Raw genomic sequence first — 25,225 nt, forward strand, 5'->3', positions numbered from 1 at the left:
AGATGATTTTGGGAGGGGCAAAGATGACACATTGCCATAGATATTTATAACATTTGCATTTGTTCCCCCCAATAAAAACACGAAAGTAGCAGAGGACTTTTATTTTGACAGAATTGAAGACATTTACACAATGATTTGAGGCAGAAAATGCAATCATTGGTGCATAAAAATCACCAGAATGTGCAGTATTAAGTGTTTGATGCTTAAAATTTTCTGGCAGTTGACCCCCAAACCCCCTTTTCATTTATGTTCACCCAGTATAAAAATGGAATTACGCCCTTGTTTTGTTTTGGGGTTTTTTTGTTTTTTTTTAGCACCACATCATTCCATTTACTGCCACTGTATTGGATTGGGGTTTTTTTGTATTTTGTGTGAATTCACTCTAGTATGGGACCTCTGTTTCTCGTGTCAGAGACGATTTGATTGATCTTTATGGTCATTTCTGACAGTGGATTTGAGATGTTTTATTGGATTTCCTTTTTGTGTACAGTGTTGCTGTTAATTTGTCCACCTCTATAGACCCACACAGAGAGCTGGCAGATTGATGGCTGTTATTAAATTTAATGACTTTTTGAGGATCCCTTGGCAGTTTCTCCGAAGGTCCGCCCAGCACACCTACTGACTCTGTGAATCACTGGGAAAACAGTCGGCTTGTTGACGCTCAGAGCGTCTGACAGCTCACTGTTACAGTTGGAAATGATTTGCATCACATACCTCTAAAATCCCCAAAGGTGATCGCAGCACTTTCCATATTCATCTTTATCACTTACAGAAACAGTTATGCAAATTAATGAATTATATTATCTTGAAATTAATGGCAACTATTAGCAATAGCCAAGAGATAAAATGCTGCACACACAGACACTAAACAACATATATACTGCAGCCTATACATTTAATGTTAATGTGACTTTTTGTTGAGTAACTAATGTTGTGAATTGGACAGGAAACTCAGATTAATGAGGCTGAATGAAAAATCTTAAACTAGGATTTTGGCTTCATATTTAAGTTAAATATTATAGGAAATCATGTAAAATGCACTGGCACTGCCCTGCAGGGCTTCATGTATATGCAGAAGTATATCAACCTCTGTTTTATGATTGTTTTCATAGTTTCATGTTAATATTTTAAGATTATTTAAGGGAAAACTTTGGTCATTTTTACCCTTGACCACATTTAACCATGTTTTTATTTCTGAGTGACTAATTGGAACAAAAACATTTTGAGATTATATGTGACAAGTGCACCATCAATATAAGTCCATTAAAAGTGCTTGTTTTGGATAAAGGAGAAGTCTTGTTGTATATTCATCTTATCTAATCATGTTGTTGCAGACTTTTCTACATAGTCGAAATCAGCTAGTCTTTTAGGTAAGAGTAACATACATTGTCTGTATTCCATTACAACAAACTCTTCCCAGCATTCCTCGCTCCAACTCCCACTAATGTTTCAAACAATTTTCATTTTCACCTCATGCAAGATTGCAGAACGAGACGTTCTGAAGAAGTGTTAAAGTGCTGAAGACACTTAATGTACATGATAATTATCTGAGCCTGTCGGTGGTAAAAATAAGCACTTTTAATGGAAGTACTTAAAGGGGCGCACCTGTCCAGAGTAGTTACATCGTAGCCTGTTTTGCAGGCTGGCTGTTTTCATGAATCACTTAGATACAAAAACATGGCAAAATAGGGTCCATGTTCAAAAAATACAGAAATTTCCATTTATTTAAGTTTACAATAAGAATGAAACTGGTTGTAAGACTTGATAATAGCTGAACCATCAATCAGAAGTCTTAGGGAAAAAAATTTCACCTTAAGGTCCATTCATTTGATGTGGTGGAGCTTTCAGTCATATCATATGATCTTCATCATTTCATGCAATTAGATGAGTTGTCATGGGAAAATACTTTCTTTTTTTTTAACACTTTAAGGACATCTTGTTCAGAAGTTTAGACTTTCTTGTTTTTAGGACCATGTCCATGGAAATTGCATACAAGGTCCTAACAATTCTTTCATAATCTTATAGTATCCGTCATTTTAATTTTCATGTCTAATAACATTTAATTTTGATTAATTAGTTTTCTACTTTAAATTAATATTCAGAGCAAGCATATAAATTATGAGAAATAGAGAAAAAGAGAGAGAAAAAACGAACCAGCCATGCAAAGAAACTCGCTGCTGTGACATTTTACAGTGGTATGTAGACAATGAGGTAATTTAAATGAGATTAAAGACAAGACTAGACAATTAATAATTACTATCAGCACAGCATCAGCTGAACAGGGATGTTAAGTAATTGCTTTCAGATCTTTCCATCAAAAAATGTCATTCAGGTCTGGAAAATATTCAGTAAACATGAAACCGGATACTGTCCATGTTTTCTCAATCTTGAGGTTTATTCTTGACATTCAAATAATCGCTTACATCATAATCCCAGCCATCGATCCTAGAGAGCAAAAGTTACTTCACTATAATTTCCTTTATGTCCTGTTTCTAACCTCCCTGATCACTTGTCACTGGAGTCCCTTCCTCCCCTTCCTCCCTTGTTAGAGCAATCTTTTCAGCCGTATAATAGCCTGGGGTAATCAGTGTGTTGAGTGTGTGTGTGTGTGTGTGTGTGTGTGTGTGTGTGTGTTCTGGAGGGAGAATGGTGCCTCCCTCTGAGGAAAGTGTTGAGGGATCAGATGACTTTTAAAACTTTCCTCTCAGACCTTCTTCTGACTGTCTGACCTCCGGCTCCTGTTGATGTTGTTTCATGCCCTTTAACACCCAGGAGGGCCCCCATGTCTTGATTCACACACACACACACACACACACACACACACACACACACACCAGCAGACTTGTGCATACACATACAGAGCCTGAGCTATATCATTAGTGTAACATCCTCTGACTCTGCAGTAAGTACTCCAAGTCATTGCATTAGCACATAAACCCCTCAGGAAATCTCCCAGGAAAATTCCTATATTTAGGATATGTATTTCTTTAATCTGACCCCTACTGTAAAAGGGATTTACTGTTAACTCACCGCCCCAACTGTAAATAATCTCACTGTAAAGAGCTGGCAGCACAGATGCCAGCAATATACCATAATTTCACAGTATTCATACTGTAAAATGACTTGACAACCCATTACTGTAAAACAGAATATGGTATATTTCTGTATTTCTGCAATAAGATTGGCTGTAAATTAATAGCAACTGCTTACGCTGTACATTTGGTAAATATCTGGATTATTGCTGAACAGAATAAAAGCTCACTTATTGTAAAGTTAGGTATCATATGTTGGTTGAGATCAAAATAGCCAAAAATTTGCAAACAGTTTGCGAACAATGGGCTATAGATGCTAGCAGAGTCATATTTGCGCAGAATTCTGTATTTCTGTATGTTGGCAGTCGACATGGCTCTTTGGCCTCTCACAGCATCTTTGCCAGCTCAAAGATCTTCATTCGGCACCAAAGCACACTGAACCGAATAGCTAAATTATGTGGATTTAATCTGTTGCATTTATAAACTCAAAATTTTGACTTTGGACAGGTCATTACAGTTTGAATATTGAAATTATTCCCACATTCAGATGAGGTTCAAATTTGGAATCAAAAGCGACTCATTCAGTGTCATTAGTCAATTTCCATTCCGTTATGCTATCGGTTTTAGATCGAAACTTTTCTGCTTGCTTGCTAAAAATGTGGTTTTCAAGAAAGCTAAAGCGCACACGGACACTTGGCTTTAAGCTATAACTAACTCAGGTTGGAGAGAAAGACAGTAAATATACTGTAAATATAAGACAGTAAATATACTGTAAAATCAGCCTCACACCGATAAGCTGAGCTAACTTTTCCAAGTACCCCCTGGTGATTGCAGATGTACCTCCTGGGGCACAATTATAATGAAAATCTGCAGCATTTCTTCTTTGCGCTTTTTCCTAAACAATGAATGCACCGTCATCCAACTCACCGACACTGTGAGATTTTCCTTAGAAGTCCATTTTCTCCATCTGTTGTTAACTTGTTTTTCTGCAAGAGATTACTTCTTGAAAGCACCACTGACAGATGGAGATGATTGACACCTCAACATACCACAGCTCACACTACCGGCTGCTTTTAAGTCGTAAGAAATCCCTATTTTCCTGCTGGCATTTCCTTGACCCCTCAATACCACAACATTCGGCAATGATTGAGGTCTGAGAGGGCTTACAGTGATCAATGCTAAAGGATTAGCGAGGGAAACATCCAACAGAAGATGTGCTGCACAGTATTAACATACCATGAAGAGATTTCCAGCCTCTTTTTAGTATCTAGTTGGTTTCCTCCCTTTTCCTCTTCAGACCACTTAGAAGTGATGCATCTGCTCTTGACTCAACTCAAGTACCAATACAGGCACAACAGTTTCCTCTTTGGTGACAAATTTGAAATGCAGAGTGGCGATCATGCTCAAATTACCTCGGCGTGTTTTGGCCGCACTTTTACAGGCCTATGTTGTACTTGCCAGTGGAGCTGCTTTTAAGTCTTTTGGGATGAGTCAAAGTCAGGGTTCATCTTTTAGAAATGTGCAGCTGAATCAGGATTCTCAGATCAAGGACGAAAAATACTGGAGCACAGCATACTGACTGCTTTGCAGTCATTAGATATTCAAGGGCATCTGTTATGCTTTCCTTATTATCCATATTTTCTGTCAGTTATATAATGTTACAGTGTTGGGTGGTTACATTGAACGTGAAGTTTCAAATAACGAGTTAAATGTAGGTAAAAGTCATCCTGTGAGCAAAAACCTCAGGCTTCAGACTTTTCTTAAAACTCTCTTTCTAAAGTTTTTTTCTAATTCACAGATTCCTGTATATGGTCATGTGCCACAGGCATATTACTGCAAATGTTTGAATTACTTAGCATTCACTGCTACATGTAAGTAAGTAATCTTTGTTGGTGGTTGTGTTAAATTTTCCATGATTTTAGATCATAGTCCTGCTGGAACATGTCCAGGTGTGAAGATTTTGTCAAGATGCTTTTATTGCTGATTTCTCATGGTTAATAGGGCCACTAAACTCGGGTACAGTCATTTCCCAGCCACAAGTACACTGCTATATGTAGCATGTTCATTTTCCCCCAATTTCCAACCACATTCCTGTTGAACATATCAGTGTATCCACATGTCCATGTATAGAAGCTTTTATTGGCAACTTTTTTATTGGTAGAAAGTGGCGCTATACTTACCCAGCTTCAAGTGCACTGCTACATGTAGCTACATGCAGCTACATGCTAACAGCAGGGAAACATGCAAACGTTTGGATCATATTCCTGCTGGAACATGTCCAGTTATGAAGATTTGGGTTTAGAGGCGTTTGTTTTTTTGTTGTTGTTATTTTTACAGTAGAAAGTGCAGCAATGCTGCAGGTACATTGCTACTTGTGGCTACATGCTAATGCACTGAAACATGAAATCTTGCTTTCCAATGTTGTATTTTTTCTTGATTTTGGGTAATATTCTTGTTAGAACATGACAGAATGTGAAGATTTTGGTTTCAAGTTTTTTACTGGTAAAGTGCCTTTATACTCTGGTGGACATTCAGCGGCTGCAAGTACACTGCTACATGTAGCTATATGTTAACATCAGGAAAATGTGTAATTTTGTTTCCAAGATATTGCAGATTCCTGAAGATTTAAGCTGGTTTAAAAGCTTTGTGAGTTTTTACAGTAAAACACGCCGCTATACTCTGTTTTAGTCATTTCCCAACTGCAATGATGCTGCAGAGTTGCAGAGAGGACAGATACGGAAGACATCGACCAATAAAAATGAGCACAATAGTTCGCCTTAAATCTTCCTTCATCAGAGTCAAAATTTGTCGAAACGGGACACTTGAATATCTTTGCTGTCAAGAAATCTTAAGTGAGACAAGTTACACAGCATTCAAGTAAAGTCTCAATTCTTAATTTGATTTATTTCTGACTCAAGTTTTAATTATGAGTTCTACAGTTCTGTTCATCAGCGTCTGAATTAACCACAGTGACACTTGGCAGGCCCTGTGTGCCCACGCCATGTCTCAGTGGAGTCAGTGCTGGAAATAATCTTAAATTCCTCACTTTTCCACTGATTCATTCATACCTCCCCTTTACAAGCCAAACGGCTTTAAGGGGATGAAATCAGTGATGTGGATCGTAGCTTTCATTTAGATTCACCTGGCTGGGCTAAACTTGAAAAACAGCAGATGGATGTCATTATTTATTCTCTTTGTGTTATGCATTTTAAAGTATACAATTACTCTCTTCATCAACATCACACCCTGCAGACGTGTTTATTAGCTTGAGAACATCTGTCAGCAAACCTTTGTGAAACTGCCGTAAAGAAATTATGAAACTTCAGAGAGGTAATAACACAGACTTCCGCTTACAAATAAAAAGTTGAATTTACATGTAATTAAACACATTATTGCTCATTTCTATACATTAAGGTGTTTTGCAACTACTTGGTCTGGCATGACCAGTTCCTAAAGCAAAATTAAGATGCAAACTTGAGATGCTACTGCTTTGTAGCTGACACTTTTTGTGCTACATTGTTTTAGCATTTACCATTTTCCTGTAACTGTTACCTGTGGCTGCAGTGGCCACTGTGTAAAAGTTGCATAGTCCAACTTTTAAGTATGATATGTAACCTTTCTGCATTAAAATGTCTAAAAACCACGAGACCAATGTTACATATTTTTTGAGTTGTATACCTATCTTATCCCGAACTTTGTTCAAACCCAGAGAAATTTATCATTTTAATCAAAGACACAGTCTGTCCCTTAGTTGCTGTTGCCTGTCAGTGGTGTCATATCCCCATTGCATTGTTTGCTAAAGCTGTCATAAATTTACATTTAAATTAGCACATTTAAATAAATATGCATGAAATGTGAATTGGAAGACGAATACTGTTTGTTAGAGGTGCCAGGCGATAGATACATTTATTGTCAGAAAAGCACCCAATTAATCTTTTAATGGCAAGGCAGAATAACTATATGTAAAATCATCACATCGTGACTAATCTAGATTCAACGTGTTTGCCTAAATAAAAAATCTGCTGCACACTTTGGTAACTTTTCATCCCACAGAAAGTTACATTTTAAAACTCTGGCATTTGAGCTGCCAAGGGATTGTGTGAAAATTATTTAGGTGGGAAGTAGACTTAAAACTTATATTTCACTTTTTAAAATTGCCAGACTTATTAATATTTTATTTGGATCCTAACATTGACTTTCAAAACCTGACTTGGACCCTCCCCAGCATATGAATATTTTATGTGTATCCTAACCTTGACTTAAAAAAAAAAAAAATGCAGTCCAATACATGCCCCCTTTTCTGAGCTCCACTCCCCTGGACTAATTTGTGTACAGTCCCTACCCTGCACCTCTAAATTAATATTTACAGTCACTATCTCTCCTCAAGATCACATTCACTCTGTTGACCATGTATAATAAGCATACAGGAATTTATTTTGGTGTTATCAGTGCGGGAAAAAACATAAAATGTGTGCAGGGAAGCAAGAACAAGCGGTGCTGATATATATCACTAAAAAAACACATACAGTTTTTGAATTGAACTAAAACAACAGAGTACTTGAATGTTGTTTTGCAGTGACACTTTGGATCAGTACTGACGGATAAAGTTAATCAACACTTTCAGAAACCAGGTGAAGTTTAGCATTCGTTCTTCTCCCTCTGCAGGCCTTCACAACCAGCAGCTTTTGAATTGTAAGAAATCCCGTGTTTTCCTGCTGACGTTTCCTTGACCCCTTTAAAGGCTCTGCATGGCTACATGCTGCTGTGATTGAGGTCTGAGAGGGCTTACGGCGATCAATGCAAAAGGATTAGCAACAAAACATCCAGCAGAAGATCCTTGCAGGCGTTCCCTCTGGTGTGATAACACTCTGTTTGACGTAGAGGTGTTTTCAATCAGATCCCATACCACTGCAGCTTAAATAACAGGACATTATATATCTTTTTGTACATTGTAAACACTATACTTTTGGATTTTGTTTACCCAAATCTCTCTGCAATGGTCACTGTTGATCTTTTGAAATTTAGCTTTAACCCAGACACCTCAGACACCTTTGATAAGCATTTAAAGCCTCTGACACCTGAAAGAACTGGTTTGATTTTTTTTTAAAGCACAGGAAAAACATTGTGACCAACTTGGCATGAAATGTCCCATTGATTGCAAAAGAATTACCTGAAAATTAGCAGAGGGGTATTCATTAGATATAATCAAAAACTAAAATGTCCAGGGATAAAGGAAACTGGAAGGGATGGAAGGAAACAGAGTGAGTGAATGAAAAAAGGAGGGAGAAAATAAGGAAGCTAAACGAGGTAGTCTCAATCAGAGAAATTAATGACAAAATGTGCGTTAGATTTTTTTGAGTGATCATGTTATTTTGTGGCACAGTATGCCAATTCTCTGTTTTATCTAAAGCAATCAAAACCTCTTTTTTATATTCTCGTTATTACTTTTCCTATTCCCTCCATTATTTTTCATGACCTATGAGGCGTGTAAAGTAACTTCCTTGATCATGTCTCTGGTGGCGGCTCTTGGGTTCACAGAGGTGTGCAGCGCTCACGAGGGAGTGACATTTTTAGAGTAGCTCACACCCTGATGATTCTGCAGATCCCTCTCTGCTGGTACAATATCTTCCTCCAGCAGCAGCGGCCCTGCAGCCGAGCCACGCTGCGTCCCGCCACAGAGTGAGCGTGTCTGCGCTCTACGGTTTTGTGTCTGTTGTGGGAGAGCAGCTTTGGCTTCAGCAGATAACTCTTATGACCAGGGGCAGTGAAATCTGCTGCATTTTAAAACTTAAACTGATAAGTGTGACGTAGAAGCTGTGTGTGGCTGCCAAAAGACACACTGTAAATTATGTCACAAAAAGTTACCCATAAGGCACTGCTCTACCTCAAGGGTTGGTCCATGATAACTACAAAAACACATTTTATCTCACTTTTCAATAGTGGCATCCAGCCAGCCAGATTATTTATTATTTCTGCTTCGGTCATACTAGCTGAGTGTTCATTAAAAAATGTCAACTTAAAAAAATCAACAGCAACATCTTTCATCTGCTGGAACTTGTGTGTCTCAAATCACATACTTTTGAACATAAGTTTGCTATTTTGAGTGCATGAGTGCGTTCACACCATATATAAAGATGGTCAACGCGTCTCCACAGTACAGAGATGAAGCTAAAATATCCCGGGTGAGACAGCTGCAGTCTTGCTCTGGTGACGTCACTCGGAGCCTGAGTCTGCACGGTAGCGATCTTCACGGTATCATATTTCCCGGCCATACACCCATCTGATCAATCGCAGGCAGCGCGGCTGTATGTGAGCACACCACCCACTTTCGTCGCCCATTTTGAGTTCAGATGCAGAGACAGATAACGGTCTCCTCACTCATCTTTAGTGTTTATGCATGTTGAATCATAGTCTTCTCTGTAGAAAATTGGAGTATTTGATTTGTGATCATTGTACAGCCACTGTATAGCACGTATATATTTTGGAGCAACACCGCCAGAATGCGAATTATACAGTGACAATTTGTTCTCGGGGGCCTCACAGGAAGTCAGTGCAGAGCAGGCGCGTGCTTCGGTGAAAAGAAGTCTTACAGTCCTTACAGTAACTGTGATTGTTCAACATAATGTCTGCAGGCTGTAGATGACGTCAAATCAAAACCAGTACACCAGTTCACAGGGAAAGTACCACACAACAACTTCTGTAGTCAGGGGTCACTAACAAAGTATTCTGGACCAAAACTGATAGCAAGACCATCATCTCCACTCGAACACAAACCTACACAATGGTGTACCAAAAGCAAAGAATCAGTCACCATGCCAAAGAGGTAGACAAGTCACAGCCATGTTAAATTTGAGATAATACTACCTTGTCGAAATTCATGCATGATACCACTGAGTACATTGTGCACGCATGGTTCTACATATAACTGTGCTAACAGAAGTATCCAATTTGAGACGCAGCACTGTACTTCCTGCAGTGTGCGTGAACCAGCCCTTTAAAGTCTCCTCCATGCACTGTTTGAAACAGTATGAATGAATCATGACTCGATCCAGACCCCCGGACAGTCTCATTAGTCACAACGGTTTGCACATCACAGGTTATTTAGACATCCACAGAGGTAAAATGTTTACAATCTATGCAAACAAATTCATCCTCCTGGGCAGCGTCTGTGCAGTCGATTGCAACGATTGCATTAAGGGAGCTGCCACTGCTCCAAATTGTGTTTTGATGTTAGCCTGGGCACCAGCTGCGCAGGAGAAAATGATGTACCTTTGCACTTAAATGAATTACGGCAGCCCACACTGTGGGCATGACACAGCTCAGAGATGTCCCGACTGTGAAACACTCCTGCTGCCAGGAGCTTGAGAGCTGTGAAAACCTGGAGTCGCTTTTCTCCTCAGTGTCTGCTGCGCTGAAACAGATCCCAGGTCAGCGGACACTTTGAACAGAAAAGCTTTTTGAAATGAGACGCAGCATGTTAGTCGGTGTTATTATCACAGGCCAGAAAATCAGCTCGGCCTCGAAAGGCTCCCTCTCACCTCAGTCTTTTGTCGGTCAGCGTCCTCTAACAGCACCGAAGCAATATCATAACACCGCGAGCATCCTTTACACACCGATAGATTTTAACAATTAGGATTCATAACAGCTGTTGCTCTCATTTCCCGTCTAGTATGTGTTATTCCACCAATAATTATTTACTCTGATGATAATAAAAAAAAAGATTAAGTCTTCACAGGATGCACACCTATTCCCATTTGTTAAAAATTGGTGGATAATGGAGTGTTTGTGAAATGTGTTTGGGATCAGTCATGAGGAAATGATTAAGCATTTTCCAACCATGATTTTCTGACTATTACACTAAAATGACCCTCTTTGTTCTCAGGAATTTAACCATAAAATTATGTAGAAACAGGTGGTTTTCCCCTCCCTGATTCATGGTTATTACCTTCATGGTGCATGGTTAAATCAATCTGTTTCCAGGCAAGAAATGGCACTATTTGAAGCAATATTACAACAGCAAAAGATGGGATGTTTGGGATGGTGACAGAAGGATTTCTTGTCATTTTTGATGGCGTTTTGTTGCTGTGGTGAATTGTTGTGATAGTGAAATGAAAATGGAATTACACCAATATTATGCCAGGAAACCATAACAATAACTCATCATTACCTCATCATTTTTGGCATGTTGCCCTATTATAAAGACATTATTCTACCTTTTTTCTTAGTAAACTTTCAGCATTTTTATATTGCCCCCTTGAATTAAGTACGACATGCAATAGAGGTCCCTGGTCAGTTACGATGCAAATTTAAAGTGATTATTTTGAGCTGATTCAGCGAAATAAGCAGTCTGTGCTTAGGTCCCCCTCGTCTCTGGGGCACCCTACAATTTTATCTTTTATTTTTTAATGAGCAAGAGACAATAAGCAATTTAACAACTTTACAACTTTGTAAAGAAGAACTGACAAGGCAATAAACTGGCAAATCAGGTAGGCTAAGTAATTAGTGTCCCTTACAAAGCAGGCACCCTAAGGATTGCCCCATTATTATCCTATATATTTCTGTATTTTTTGGAATATAACCTGGATCATCTTGTGTTTGCATTACCATGCGAATCAACATCAGTTTATCAAAAGAAATTCAAAATTAAACGTGGCATAAAATTTTTTTTTTTAAAAATGGTCCAAAAGCAAGTTCTCAACAAAATACTAAAAATGACATTGATTCATTTTGGCCCTCCCTCTCCCTCAAGGTGTGTCGATGCCGATCCCAGTGATCGGCCTCCACAACGAGGACAAGGTCTTCGTCAACGGCAGCTGTGTCCTCAACGAGGAGCGCTTCATGCTGATTGGCTCCTTCGTGGCCTTCTTCATCCCACTGGTCATTATGGTGGTGACATACTGCCTCACCATACAGGTAGTCGTGTCAGTGTGTGCCTTCCAAACTCTGTCTATGCTCCACAGCTCCCTGCCTCTTTTTCTTCATCCTTTATTCTCTCCCTGTCCACGCCAGGTGCTCCAGAGGCAGGCCACTGTCTTCCTGTACGAGGCAAAGACTTCCTCCCAGCAGCCTTTGCACACACCAGCAATGACAAACACGCTGCAGCCTCCACCCAGCACCTTCCACATCCCTCAGATCAACACGCTCTCCCCTTCAAACTCACAAGGTAAAAAACGCTCAGCTGCTGAATTTGAGTTCATTTTAACAGAAAAATCACCCTGAAAATCAATGAATTTATGTGAATTCATTCAAAGTCATAAACTATCAGCAATACCCATATGTTTTTAATACTGTTAAACGAAGGTTGAAAACAACCGTTGAGAGTGGTTTTTATAACCCTTCTGATGTGCCTTATGTTGGTATTTTATCTTGTTTTCCTTCGCTGGGGATTTTAATCACTCCACAAGCCTTAAAAATTCCCAAATTAAACCATGAGAAGCACAAAATAGCCTTTGCTGTTTGTGTATTTTTGACTCTTGCAGTCCAAAAACTGTTGCATATTTGCATTTTCAATAATAAAAGATGGTTCCACCACAACCCATTACCAACAGTCTGCTCCATGCATACATCATATCAGCTCATTCAGCAGCAGTATATGATGGTGCTGAGTGAGCACACAGAAGCTATCTGTCCCATCAGTGTGACGGCTGGTTCCTGATTTCAAGTTGAGCCTTAGCTTCTCCAGTGGAGATCAAATTACATGATGTGGTACCTGCTTACCAAACTTACAACCTTGTGCACCACCACATAGCTTGGCTGTATCAGTGGTGGCCCTGTAAATCCAAAAGCCACAATTAAATTTAAGGAATGCTATGTGCCTGAAAGATACACTTGAGTAAAAGTACAACTTTCTTTATTTTAACATATATTTACTGGTTTTTGAAAGCATAAACAGAAAGACAGTAGTAGTATGAAATGAACATATACCCACATGTGTACATAAACACATGTTGACACACACACATACAGAAACGTTTTGTTTTTTTTGAAAGATTTCTTACCAAAAATGCTTGTGGTAGAAGTTTAGGTCACCTATTATAATATTAACAGTTAGTTCTAGCAGTTTGTATATTAACCGTTTTTGAGGCCACCTTTGGCCTGCGGGTCACACTTTGAGCAGCTATGCTCTGGTGTCTGAATCAGGGAAAAGTGTGAATGAAACATTCTTGTGTTTAGGCCTCGTGCCTACAAAATGTCAGCAGCCTTGTTAACACACAACATCTGACACATTCACTGGTTTGCTGTTCTAAATGAAATCTGCAGCAGTTTTCTTTGGAACTCCTGGTGAAAATCCAATCTTTCACTTTTGCAGCTGACACACTTTATAGAAAAAAAGGTGCATTTATACACAACATCTTTTTTGTATGATGTTAGAGAATCATTTTTTTAATCTCTTTTTGGTGCAGTTTCATTTGTTTAACCATGATCCATTTTTGGTAATGCAGATCATTGACTCCTCTTCCCCTTCCTGCAGAGTTGAAGCCCCCGCCTCCTCAGAGCAGACGGAACACGTTGAGCTGTCTGAAAGGAGCAGAGCCCAGCATACTGCTCAGCGCCTCCACGCCAGACAGCATAAGCATCATTCCCAGCTCGGAGGTGGCGTCTCAGCTCAGCTCTCCGGCCGCGGGGCCGGGGCGGAGCGACACGTCAGGTTGCCATGGGCGACGGGGGATGATGCAGGCCATAAAGAACGAGAGGCGGGCCTCCAAGGTGAGAGCAAACAGTGGAGCTGAGTGCTTGTCGGGTGATTTAAGGTGCACTTCATCCAGGGCTGCTAGAAATAACAGCTGCAAGATAAACAGATAAATACACTTAGAGGTAGGGCTGGGTATCTAAACTCACAACTTATGTGGTGTTTTTAAATTAGATTTCTTAAGTGGCCACTTGTGCTCACACAAAAAACAACTTAACAGTGGCTGAAATACTTATTTTTTTCCAAACTTGAGTGGTTTAATGGCTCACCTTGCTGCCCCAGGTCATTGCGTTGTGACATCACTGGTGGGTGCAATCACAGGCTCAACAAAAAACACATCTGACTACCCAACCACACCCAGCAGTCATGTTGGGTGTCGTCAGAGGTGCAACACCCTTTAGACTATCAACCAGAGAGGGCAAGGAAACACTGCTTTTTAACCTTGTGATACGTTTTGTTTTATTTTATTTGGGGTTTTTTTTTGTTTCGTAAGGTTTTATACAAAAATATATTTATAGTAGGAACTAAAAACATTCTTGGTTTCACTTTCAAATATGGTTTTACTAAGGTATCATAGCATCGGGTATCAAAATAATGTTGATGATAATGATTCTCAGCCTTTCTTGAGGGAGGTGCAAAGATGGTAATGTCTAAGACACAGATTGGATGGCAACATTACCAATGCTAGTGTGTATCAGACAGCATAAGCATCATTCCCAGCTTATTCCCACATCAGTGGTTAAATCCGCCAAAGGTAAAATTAAAGTATAATCAAGTAAAACAAACCAATCACAACTCTCAAAACAGTCACATACAGTTGTTGGCACCTAGCTATTGCAAGATTGTGATCTTGTATCCTGATGTTCATGTCAAAGGCTTACACTGATATTTAATTCTCTGCGTGCAGCATCATTATCACTAAATGTATTGAATTTCTCCTTTGAAGACCAAGAAATATGTTACCACACAGAAACTTTTACGTCTGCTCTGAAATGGTTAGAAGAGCTCATGTTATCAAATCCAGCCAGACGCTTAAAGCAATGTCAAAAACCCTGAAGCGTTGCCAGAGTCAGAGTGCTCAGAGGTTGCTCTGTGGTGGCTTTACTGAATTCAAATTCATGTTGGATGAAGACCAAAGCACTTTTACACTGTATCAAAAATTACAATCCCAGTAGAAGAGCCACACTGAAAGTGATATTAAAGGTGAACCATTGATGCTCAATTTCATACTTTTATTTTGGGTTTCTGCGAGACTATGTTTGCATGCTTTATTGCTCAAAAACACTTTATTTTCCCGATTTTTGTTGTTTTTTCTTACCCCAGAATGAGCAAAGCCATTTATATCTACCAACAGAGCCGGTCCTTTTTCACAGAGTCCACCATGATATTTCTACGGTGGCCCAGAAGGGAAAGAGCCATTTGCATTTTTGTGTTTTCTCCTACATGTTTGGCACAGGAGAGAAGTTTCACTTGGTTGCAGTTCGCACCTGCACAGCTAGATGCAAATAAATATCTCACCCAAGCCACTGTTTTTTTCCACTGAAAGAAACCTTTTATGTTAAGGGATTTCAAACCTCTTCCCCTATTTTTTTTCTTTTCTTTTCCTTGTTTCTCCTACATAATATTGCACATTTTCTTTTTTCTCTTTCATTCAATTTCTATGCTGACTCTCTCCTTTATTGTTCAATTTTTCTCCTCCTATGTCACTTTTACATCTTATTTCTATCATCTCTCTTTCTTTAGGTCCTAGGTATTGTCTTCTTTCTCTTCCTCATCATGTGGTGTCCCTTCTTCATCACCAATGTCACCTTCGTCCTGTGCCGGGGCTCCTGCAATGAGTCCTTGCTTAATGATCTCCTCAATGTCTTCGTCTGGGTGGGCTACATCTCCTCTGGAGTGAACCCTCTGGTCTACACCCTCTTCAATAAGACCTACAGGAGAGCGTTCTCCAGCTACATCAGGTGCCAGTACAAAGTGGGGGCCAACGCAGCTGGACAGAGTTGCAAAACCCTCCTGGTCCCCCCACCGTGCCCATCGCACGCCGTAACGCCTCTTCTCATGGGCAGTCACGGTAAAGATGGCATGGACCGCAATAGTAACTGTCGCAACGGTGGCAGGGGGGATAACGGGAGGCTGACGGTGGACCCGGACGACATGACTGACGACGAGACACAAATCGGAATAGTGTCGCAGAGCCTCTCCGAATGCCACAACATCGGCATGCTTTCGGAGACGGAGCCGGAAACAGAGGTGGAGCAGGAGCTGTCACTCATCAGCTACAGCCCCGCCTCCAGAGAACACACCAGCAGCGTGTGATTGCGTGCTTTTTTTTTTGTCGTCTTCTTTTTTTAACCTGCAGACGCTGGGCCGTTTCGGCAAGCTGGTGCTGGAAGCCTACCTTTGCAGCCTTTTATTGGCTGCAAACCTGCAGTGGGTAATTTTATTGTGAAAGGACTAGTCTTGGTTGAAGAGCCTTATCCCCCACACTGAAGTGCACTACTTACAGCAATGTGTGAAAGAAATCAGAGAGAAGTTAACCTCTAAGATGAAAAAGTTTTGGAATGAAAGCCAATATTTCAGATGTGTTTATTTTTTATTTGGTGTGAAAATGTTGGTTTTCAGACCACAAATGGAGGACAAAAGCGTGAAGATGTGCTCTGCAGTCACAAAATGTGGTGTACTTCATGGGGACTAAGGTACCAGACAGGGACAAAGTGGGTGTGACAAGAAGCAATGATGAGCTTACTCTCGTTGTTAAGCTTGTATGAAGTCAGGCGGCCCTCGACGGAGTCCCACTGATACAGGTTACAGAGTCGAGCGCCGTCCGCTGAGGTCAAATGACGACTTCAAGCCTTCAAAGAGTCCAAATGCAGTCCGAGCTCTGGTTCTCTCTACACCAAGCAAACTAAACCAAATCTATTTTTGTGCCGATCAAGCTTGACAACAGTCATAGAATATACCCCAATGAACCTTTCCAGCATGTATAATCAAACCATTCAGCCAACAGAAATGGGATTTTTCTGCAAAGGAAACTTTCTGGAGGCTACAGCAGTCAAAGTTTGTCTTCGAGGACCAAGATGAAGGAATGTACAATGGCCACTGGTCTCTGGTGGACTCACAGTGCCATCTGGTGGTCAAACGACACAGAGAGGGCACTTCCCTTGGATTGAACAAGGGGATAAAAGAGCTAAATAACATGGCGCAGGCCTTTGGTCCAACACAACAGTCAGGCTCTTGCTTCTGTTGACCAATCACTTTAAAAAGTCCCAACTTCTAAAAGTTTTTACTAAAATCAGTCAACAAAATTTAGAATAAAAAGGGAGCAATTTAAAATTGTAAATGTGATTTTTTTAATACAAGAGTGCACAAATGTTCCACAGATGTCATTCTTAAAAGGAACAACATATAGAGATTTTATTTATCAGCTACAGCTTACTATCATTACTTTCATTTGCCACCCTCATAAATCTTATAAAATAATTTCAAACTTACTTTCCAAGATCTCACTAACCCTAACCCCTGATTGCAAACAACAGTGGAATTTCATGGATCCAATGTCACATTAATTAAGAAAAACTAGCTATATTTCCCTACGTCTAATAATGCAAATTCAGCATATGCATCTTTGTGATTGTTGCAATGCGTCGAGCCAACAATCAGCAATCTGCTTAATATTTATATCATATTATCAGAATACATATCAAAGTATCAACCTCATCCATGGGCATAAATCTGGGCTTGAGATTCAGAGCACATTATGAAGGACACATTATTGAATGAAAAGGAAGTTTATGTTTTGTGAAGGATTTTTATTCAGCCATTGCGTCAGGCTTTTTCTCTCCAAAAGCCAAACCAGCCAAAATCTGCTCAGACAGCCCAGTGAAAGCCAGAGAGGACAGAGGGAACATTTACAATTACATTTAGGCAATAAGCTTTGCGTTTGACTAAGCTGCTACTTAGCATTGCGGTCGTATGTATGCTCCGATGATTGGTTCTAAGGTGAAAAGCTTACCAATATCTCTAAGAATTGCAGTTTTGACCTCTACCTCGATGGTCACAAACGTTAAAATCAGACTCCTTGATCTCTGACTGCTTTACAGTCTGTTCGGCCCGAGTCACCAGAGTGTGACTCAAGGACCAAATAGCTTTAGATTTCATCTGTCGCATAAAACGGACAGAAAGTCAATACGCTAAGAGACAGACCCCTGACTCTATCAAGACAGGTCACCAACCCTCACAGCTCTGTCACGCTGATTTTCTCGCCCTCCCTCCTCCCACGTTTTATCGACATCTGAAAGGCGGCACGATTCCTCCACTTCCATCAGCTGAAATGTCTGCAATATACTGCCTTAGAAAATGATTCAGTGTTGTGTGGATTTTAAAAGGTGGCAAATTTAGAATTCTTAGCAACAGGACCTAATGTAGGAGATATAACCTGAAACTCGTGCGCATATTGTTATTAGTTCAATAGAGCTTAATGGTTGTGTTGTAAAGGACATACATTAAGAAAAGTAATGCTTTAAGGCATCCTTTAAAGGGACACTCCAGCATTTTTACACATCAAGTTCAGTTTACTCATCTAATGTCTTCGGTAGTTCTGAATAAGCTTTCCAGTGTCATGGAAATTAACTTGATGATGTAATAGTGATGTCCAACATGGTCACACAGAAATATGTGAAATGGCCTCACCCTTTTACACTGATTTATGTAGTGATGTCACATATTGTGTTGGAATTACGTGAAAATGGTTGGTCAGATATCTAATGAAAGTACGCCACCAGTGATGTTTCATACTATCGTAAATGTATGTACTTAACAGAAAATGATATACTTGCAGTGAAGTTATGTAGGTCAGGTTTAGGAAAACAAACATGGTGATGTCGTACCTTAAAATAACTTGAAGTTGACTCGGTTTTACATGTTTCTGAACACCAGTCTCCTGTCATAATGATGCCCAACATGATCTCACAGAAGACTGTGAGATGACCACAGCTGAATCACATTTTGTGTTGGAGTTACATGGTGGTTGGGTTTAGGCAACAAAACTCTATGTTTGTTATGTACGGAACATAAGTACAACATAAGAGGAAACTAAGTGATACAACTATTTAAAAGATGTAAGTAGGTTAAGTTTAACAAAGTCAATATTGACTTTGAGTTTCTCAAGTGACACACAGGTGGAAGTCTGGTGTTTGTTTGATCCATCCACCATCCCAAACTCCTTCGACACAGACTTTTGTGCTCTTTATACTACATAGGCGCGTAAAATTACCCACGGCCCAATGTGTACATTGTTGAGGTCACTGTCATTTCACATGTTTTTGTAAGACCAGGTTGTGATGTCATCTTGGTTATCTCGCTTTGGGCTTGAGAATAAATATGTTTACAGAAAGCCTTTCTTAAAGGTGGATGTCTGAGGATTGAATATGTGGTCATTTTGGCGACAGGAACATGCATTGCATTGTGGGAATTGTAGTGTTTGTGGAGACTGAGACTAAAAGTCAGGGTATCTCAGCCTCTGTTGCTACAGTTTGTGCCAGTCTTTGTTTAATCTGTCTTTTTTTTAGTTTCTTGATATTTTGGGAAAGCAATACTAATTTGCTGGAGTACCCCTTTAAATGCAAAAAAATACTGATAGCTACAGATTTAATTACTGCGTTTCCTTACAGCCTAGCTATTATCTTATCAAAATAGATGTCACTTTACTCAGTGATCAATATTTCATTTTGGTAATACTCCCTTCAGCCCCAGGACAGCCAAAATTACAAACATTTGAATGTAAACCCCCTTTATATTACCCATAATCCCTTTGTCAAGGTCAAAGAGCAAAGGCGAAGCCTGTAGTGGACCAATCAAATCCAGAGCCTGAGGTCTGCAGCCACCTCTGCATACAATTAGAATGAAACATAAGAACTGGGAGTCGCTTCATTCTAATTCTGTGCATCTCTGTATAATTTATCCACTATTTGTATGCTACAGACTTACACAGTGGTCACTTGCCACTTTTCTCTCCACGAGGAGAGGTCTACATGAGCTAATGTTGGCAAGCCGGCAAAAACCGAGGCTCGGCCCACAAATATCGTGCATGTTTGAAGTGATGTTCAAAAGGTCCTCTCTGCCTCACTCTGTTATTTTTTTTCTCTCTTTAATATTCGGAAGGAGCGAAACGGCACAGGAAGGATAGAAGGAACAAACAAAGAGCAATCGACAAAATGCAAATTAGAAACTGCTTGCAATTCCTGCAGGCATTTCATTTTTATCAAAATGCAAAATAACCAACAATAAAAACAAAACGGAGAAGAGAGGACTCTCTGAACGAAGTTGAATGGGTCATGTTTGATCCGTCCAGGTGTGAGCAAACAAAGAGCTACAGCCAGGCCAGCCAACTCAGTATGTCGCAATGTAATAACTATATGTTTCCCGTGTACCTGTGTGTGTACCAGACCTGGCTGAAATTGCTATCTGAGATTGATTCAGTAACTTTTCTGGGTTTTTATCGATTGTGTCAGGCACAACGGATTGAATTGGGTTGTCCCCGCAGATGCCAATCCTGTCCGACTCGGGGTCCAGACAGATGAAAGCAATCACTCTGTGAAAGTATCTGGAGGGATTTCAACTAATAATTCGCTCCAGGTCTGGTGTGTATAGAAATAGTAGGAGTCGTTTATTGACAGAGTTTCACACTAATACATTCAAAGAGGGCTGATTTGGGCTTTTTGCCTCTCCAGGCCTTCAGGCAGCAATGTTTTGTGCAACTGCTTTAGAAAATTCATTAGTGTATTGGTGTATATGCACTAGCTTAAAGGAAAAATCCATCCAGAAATGCTTCAGCGCAATATTTAAGCTCGTGCTAAGAGATGGTTAGCCTATCTTAGCATGAACACTAAAAGCAGGGGGAACGGCTAGCCTGGCTCTGTCCAAGGCTAAACAAAAACTTACAGATAGAAATTACCAAACACTTTCTGTGTTAATTTTTAAACCACAAAACAACAGACAATTTGAAGTTTTGAATTTTTTGCTGGAACTATTTTTCTTTGCCATGACTTGTGGCTTCCTTTTAAAACCACAACTTGTCAACAAGATATAACCATGCAGTTTGAGCTTTAAGGTCGGAGGTTCACAAAAAATAAAAAGGGAAATGTAATGTGTACAACAGAAGCTTTGTTTAAACCAAAGTTAATAATCAGGATAGCAGCAGGTGCATTTCATATCCAAAATAATATGCCCAATTACCACAGAAACCGGACTCAATACCTCAACATGCAGATTTCCATAAGGCATGGCAAACTTTTTCATACTGACCAGTGAAACCTATAGTCCAAACTTAACCCCACAAGCTGTCTCACTTATCTTCCCAAACATGTAACTCTGTCACTAAACGTCTCTGAGAATAGCCAGAGCTGCAGGTTGTTCAAGAGTTTGGCAAACCCAACTTCTCCCAACGCTCCTTCCCTGCATTAAACTTTGACTCTTGAACCCAGACGTGTCAGCATCCTCCAATGCTCGTCTGCATTGACACACACCAGTTGTCTGGTTTGTCTCGCTCTTGTATGATCCGGCGCTCATGGGTTAGCTACCTTTTTTATGTGTTGAACCTTCTTCTGTTATGCAGTGGCTGTTTTTTATACCATTTTAATTGTGAATGTTTGTCTACGACACATTTTAAGTTTATACAATGATTATGCCATCATCCACACAATGTATATTTTCTTTTTTTTCTGTGTGATGCTGCTATTTATTTATTAAAATATTATTCTAATGTGTGGACAATTGTCTTATCATTATTACAGTTATAATTATTAATATCATTGTTGTTGTTGTTGTTGTTATTATTACCACTACTACTACTGCTACTACTACTACTATCATGTATTTTATTTGATTTTATTTGATTTTATTTGATTTTATTTTAATTCTAATTTTCTTTTCACCTTGTTCTGCTTAAGTCTCCAGTGGACCAGACTCTCCTGTAAATCCTCTTCTGAATTTACAAACACAAACAAGTTATGGAATCAGTGTTGAGATTTAAAAAACAAATAAGAAACGGAAACAATGACTGCATTCAAATTTGACTGAGCATTTCTTTCAACCCACCACAGAGTAACAGTGCAACAACCCTCCTGTTAAAAGTTCCTGCACTGCTTAGAATTTCTCCCTACTGATGATTAACAGCTACACACCTAGCTGTGAAATTTGGGGAATTTAATAATAACAGTATAGGTCCCAGCTCCCTGCGATGGCTGCCCAGTCTGCTCTACTATTATGTCCTTTTATTCTGCCAATCAGTGGGAGCTTTTATCCCAAAGTGCTTTACAGTGCCATGAAAAGAGCTGAACCTGGAGCTCATTAAACTCTTAGCCTTGGCTGTGTTTCAGTGCCGTGCTCTGCCCATTGAGCCATGCAGAAAACCCTCATGATATGAGTACTATACCCACTTTTTTTTAAATCGTATGAGTCACTCAGTGTGATGCAGGTAGGTAGAGCTTAATTGCACAAGATGACCATGAAATAGGTCTGCACATGGCTTGTTGCAAATGACTAGTTCTGATATTTCTCACAAAATACACTCCATTTGAAACTACACATGGATTTCCAGCTCTTTAGTGATAAATGATGGTACTCTACATGAGATAAGAAGGCCTCAAAGCCCAAAAGGTAATGATTAAATGCACTATTGTTACATTTTTGTGTCATGATACACTGTTAAGTGATACTAGATCTGTGCTCTGATTTGAGTAGCTTATGCTGAAAAAAATCTATACATGCACTTCTACTGTGTGGTGAAAAGTTGACCTCATTCAAAATTGAAATCTGTTTTTATACACTTTTATGCACAAGGAATTTTATATTGGTGTATTGGTGCATAACATAAACATAATAAAAGAAAATCAAATTAAAGATGAAAACAAGTATTGCAAAAATCAGGACACATATGATCGAATAAAGTTAAAATGTATAAATTGTCCAAGGAATGTGAAGACTTTAACAGTGAAAAATATAGAATTCATCAAATTTCGGAGAAATTAGGGACTGTTCCTTATTTATCAGAGAAGGGGGGTGGCTGGGGTGCATCTTCATTTCTTTTAATTGCTTGACCCTCCCTGAAACTACAGATATTTTTCCTTGCGCTTCCCTGAGTGACTCGGGGAACATGCATAGACCTCCCTCCACCATAAATAACTTTATTTTCATGGTTTCTGGCTATGATAAATAGTGTGACTTTTTAGATTTTTAAAGAATAGCATTCTTTTCAAACCCACTAATGTTTTGGGGGGTTCTTAGAATATTAAAAAGAAAATACAAAACATGACCATTTAAAGTTGAATATCCATCTCCTATGCCAAATAATATTTTTTAAAAAACATAACCTCCCTCCCCAATGCTTAAAAAATACATGAAGTGTCTCCAAATTTGTGTCACTCCCTCCCCTCTCAGAAATAAGGAACAGTCCCTTAATCAACAGGCCAGAGAAAGTTGTGCCACAAACTGACTGTTTTGCTGTTGTTTCAATTGGATGTGTGAATAGAGGTTGATAAAGTTAATAAGTTACTTACTGCACCTTTAAAATAAAAGCAGAGATCCTGCAGCCTCACCCAACTGGATAGCCATGTGTGATTGCCACGCAAATCCACAAGGTGGCGCCACAGTAGGCTAAAGCAAATAATCACAGTCTGTAAACTATCAAAGTCAGTAAAACCCACAAAGTGAGACAACAAGAGCCCCAACGTGACAGTTTCTTACAGTGCTTTGCCTCTTATTTTAGGTTTTTTGTGCATGCTTATGTTTTAAAACCAGGTTGTCTCCCTCTCAGCGTTTGTTTGCAGCATCTAAATCAGCACCACGGACAGCAGCCTGCAGGAGGAGAGTCCTGCCTCAAATACAAAGCAACAGCGCCGCTGAGCGGTGGAGCTGCAAAATAGCAGAACTCTGTGACTGCACTACACTGTATGTTGGTCTTATTACACGGGGAAAAAATACGGCTATTATAGACTTACAAGTTGTGCAAATTGTCGGGAAGATATGCATGAAAAATTGGCCTAGATCAAAACCAACAAATACTGTATTTAATGTAAACTAGTCTATTATGTTTTGTTCTACTTAAGAGTTTTTTTTTTCTTTTCTTTTTTTGTAATGTATGATTATGGTTATTTATAGAGGAGGCATCTCCATGAACTATGTTTGGCTTCTAACCTCTCCTGCATAGTATTTACACTTTTTAATTGTCATAGACTTAACTTTTCATGATAAAAATTACGTTACATTTCTACAGATCTGACAGTATCTTAAAATGATCCCATGGGGCTATTTTTAAATGTGTCCAAAAATAGGCTATACAATATAATAAAGAAAAGCAGGTTTTATTCTATTATCTGTATTGGTAAAACGATGCCTGTGAAAATTAACTTGTGTATCTGAATTGTAAAAAAAACCTCTTCAGTTCATTATTCCACGTGTTTACATGTAATCTGTGCGTGTTATATTCCCAGAGGCCCGCAGCAGCACTCACCCATGTTACTCGATGGAGTGGGTGGTGGCCTCGGCTATCATCGGCTGAAGTCGGAGCACTTCGGGTACGCATGCGCCGCCGATTTGCTGCAGCTCCCTGATTTGTTTGAACTGCGTCAAGCTAGCGCGAGGCAGGACCACAAACGCCAGTAGTAAAGACATTTAACTTTCGATATAAAGTCACTTAAAATCATTTTTGCACTACTGAACCATTGTACTTTTATATTAACGTCGACAACGACAGTAATACCATCATTTGGAGTGATATGTTATTGTCGTTTTAGCCTTATGTGCAGCGTTTGCGCTTTGTAGTTTGTTTAGCTAGTTGACGTTACAAACAAATCTGGTTAGCCTCTTCTTCGACAGCATTGCGACAAAATTACAAACATTTTCAAGCAAAAAATGAAGAATTAAGTGAGGTAAGTAACATTTCTTTTTCTTTCTTTTTTTAGTGCTACTTGTGACCAAAACACAGCACTTTTGTAAAACTTACATTGTAAAGTTTATATGTGTTTGACTCGATCAACTATCAACTATCAACAAGGAACATCCATCCTTGTCATCGTCTTTTTGTCCATATTTAATGTTTTACATCGAAAGTTAAACCCCTGGTACACAATGCTTTATAGTATATAAGCAAGGGTAGAGTCAATAATAAAAACACAAGTCAGTATAATGTAATACAATTCAAAAGCACATCAAATACAGCCTGTGGACTTCCAAAATGTTGACGCAACGCCTCCAAAAAAGTTTCCACAAACTTAGAACATTATTACTTTAATGAAAGCGGGCTTTATTGCCGGGCTGGGCTCGTCTATTAAATTGCATTAGGGACTGTTCGTTATTTTCCAGCGGTGCAAATGTGGGGAGGCACTCCAGATAGTTTTTTGAGTATGGTGGAGGGGCTCTGTTTTTGATTCAGCAGCAGGGTGGGACATTTCATTTTAATGGTCGTATCAGAACCACAAAAAGGGTTGAAAAGCATGTTTTCCTCTTA

General features: G+C 39.4%; 2 protein-coding genes across 2 annotated transcripts in view; both read left to right on the plus strand.

Annotated features, from left to right (window-relative positions):
* The window catches only part of htr2cl1 (5-hydroxytryptamine (serotonin) receptor 2C, G protein-coupled-like 1), a 31,973-nt gene extending 15,935 nt beyond the window's left edge, over positions 1-16,038 (plus strand). The window contains exons 3-6 of the mRNA XM_042512686.1: positions 11,782-11,945; positions 12,042-12,195; positions 13,504-13,739; positions 15,466-16,038. Coding sequence (XP_042368620.1) covers positions 11,782-11,945; positions 12,042-12,195; positions 13,504-13,739; positions 15,466-16,038 — 1,127 coding nt within the window. The remainder of the gene's footprint in view (positions 1-11,781; positions 11,946-12,041; positions 12,196-13,503; positions 13,740-15,465) is intronic.
* An 8,573-nt stretch (positions 16,039-24,611) lies between these two features.
* The window catches only part of zgc:109889 (uncharacterized protein LOC553542 homolog), a 46,158-nt gene continuing 45,544 nt past the window's right edge, over positions 24,612-25,225 (plus strand). The window contains 1 exon segment of the mRNA XM_042512408.1: positions 24,612-24,647. The gene's annotated coding sequence lies outside the window, so the exon portion shown is untranslated.

The sequence above is a fragment of the Plectropomus leopardus genome, chromosome 23, assembly GCF_008729295.1.
Source record: "Plectropomus leopardus isolate mb chromosome 23, YSFRI_Pleo_2.0, whole genome shotgun sequence".
NCBI lineage: Eukaryota > Metazoa > Chordata > Actinopteri > Perciformes > Serranidae > Plectropomus > Plectropomus leopardus.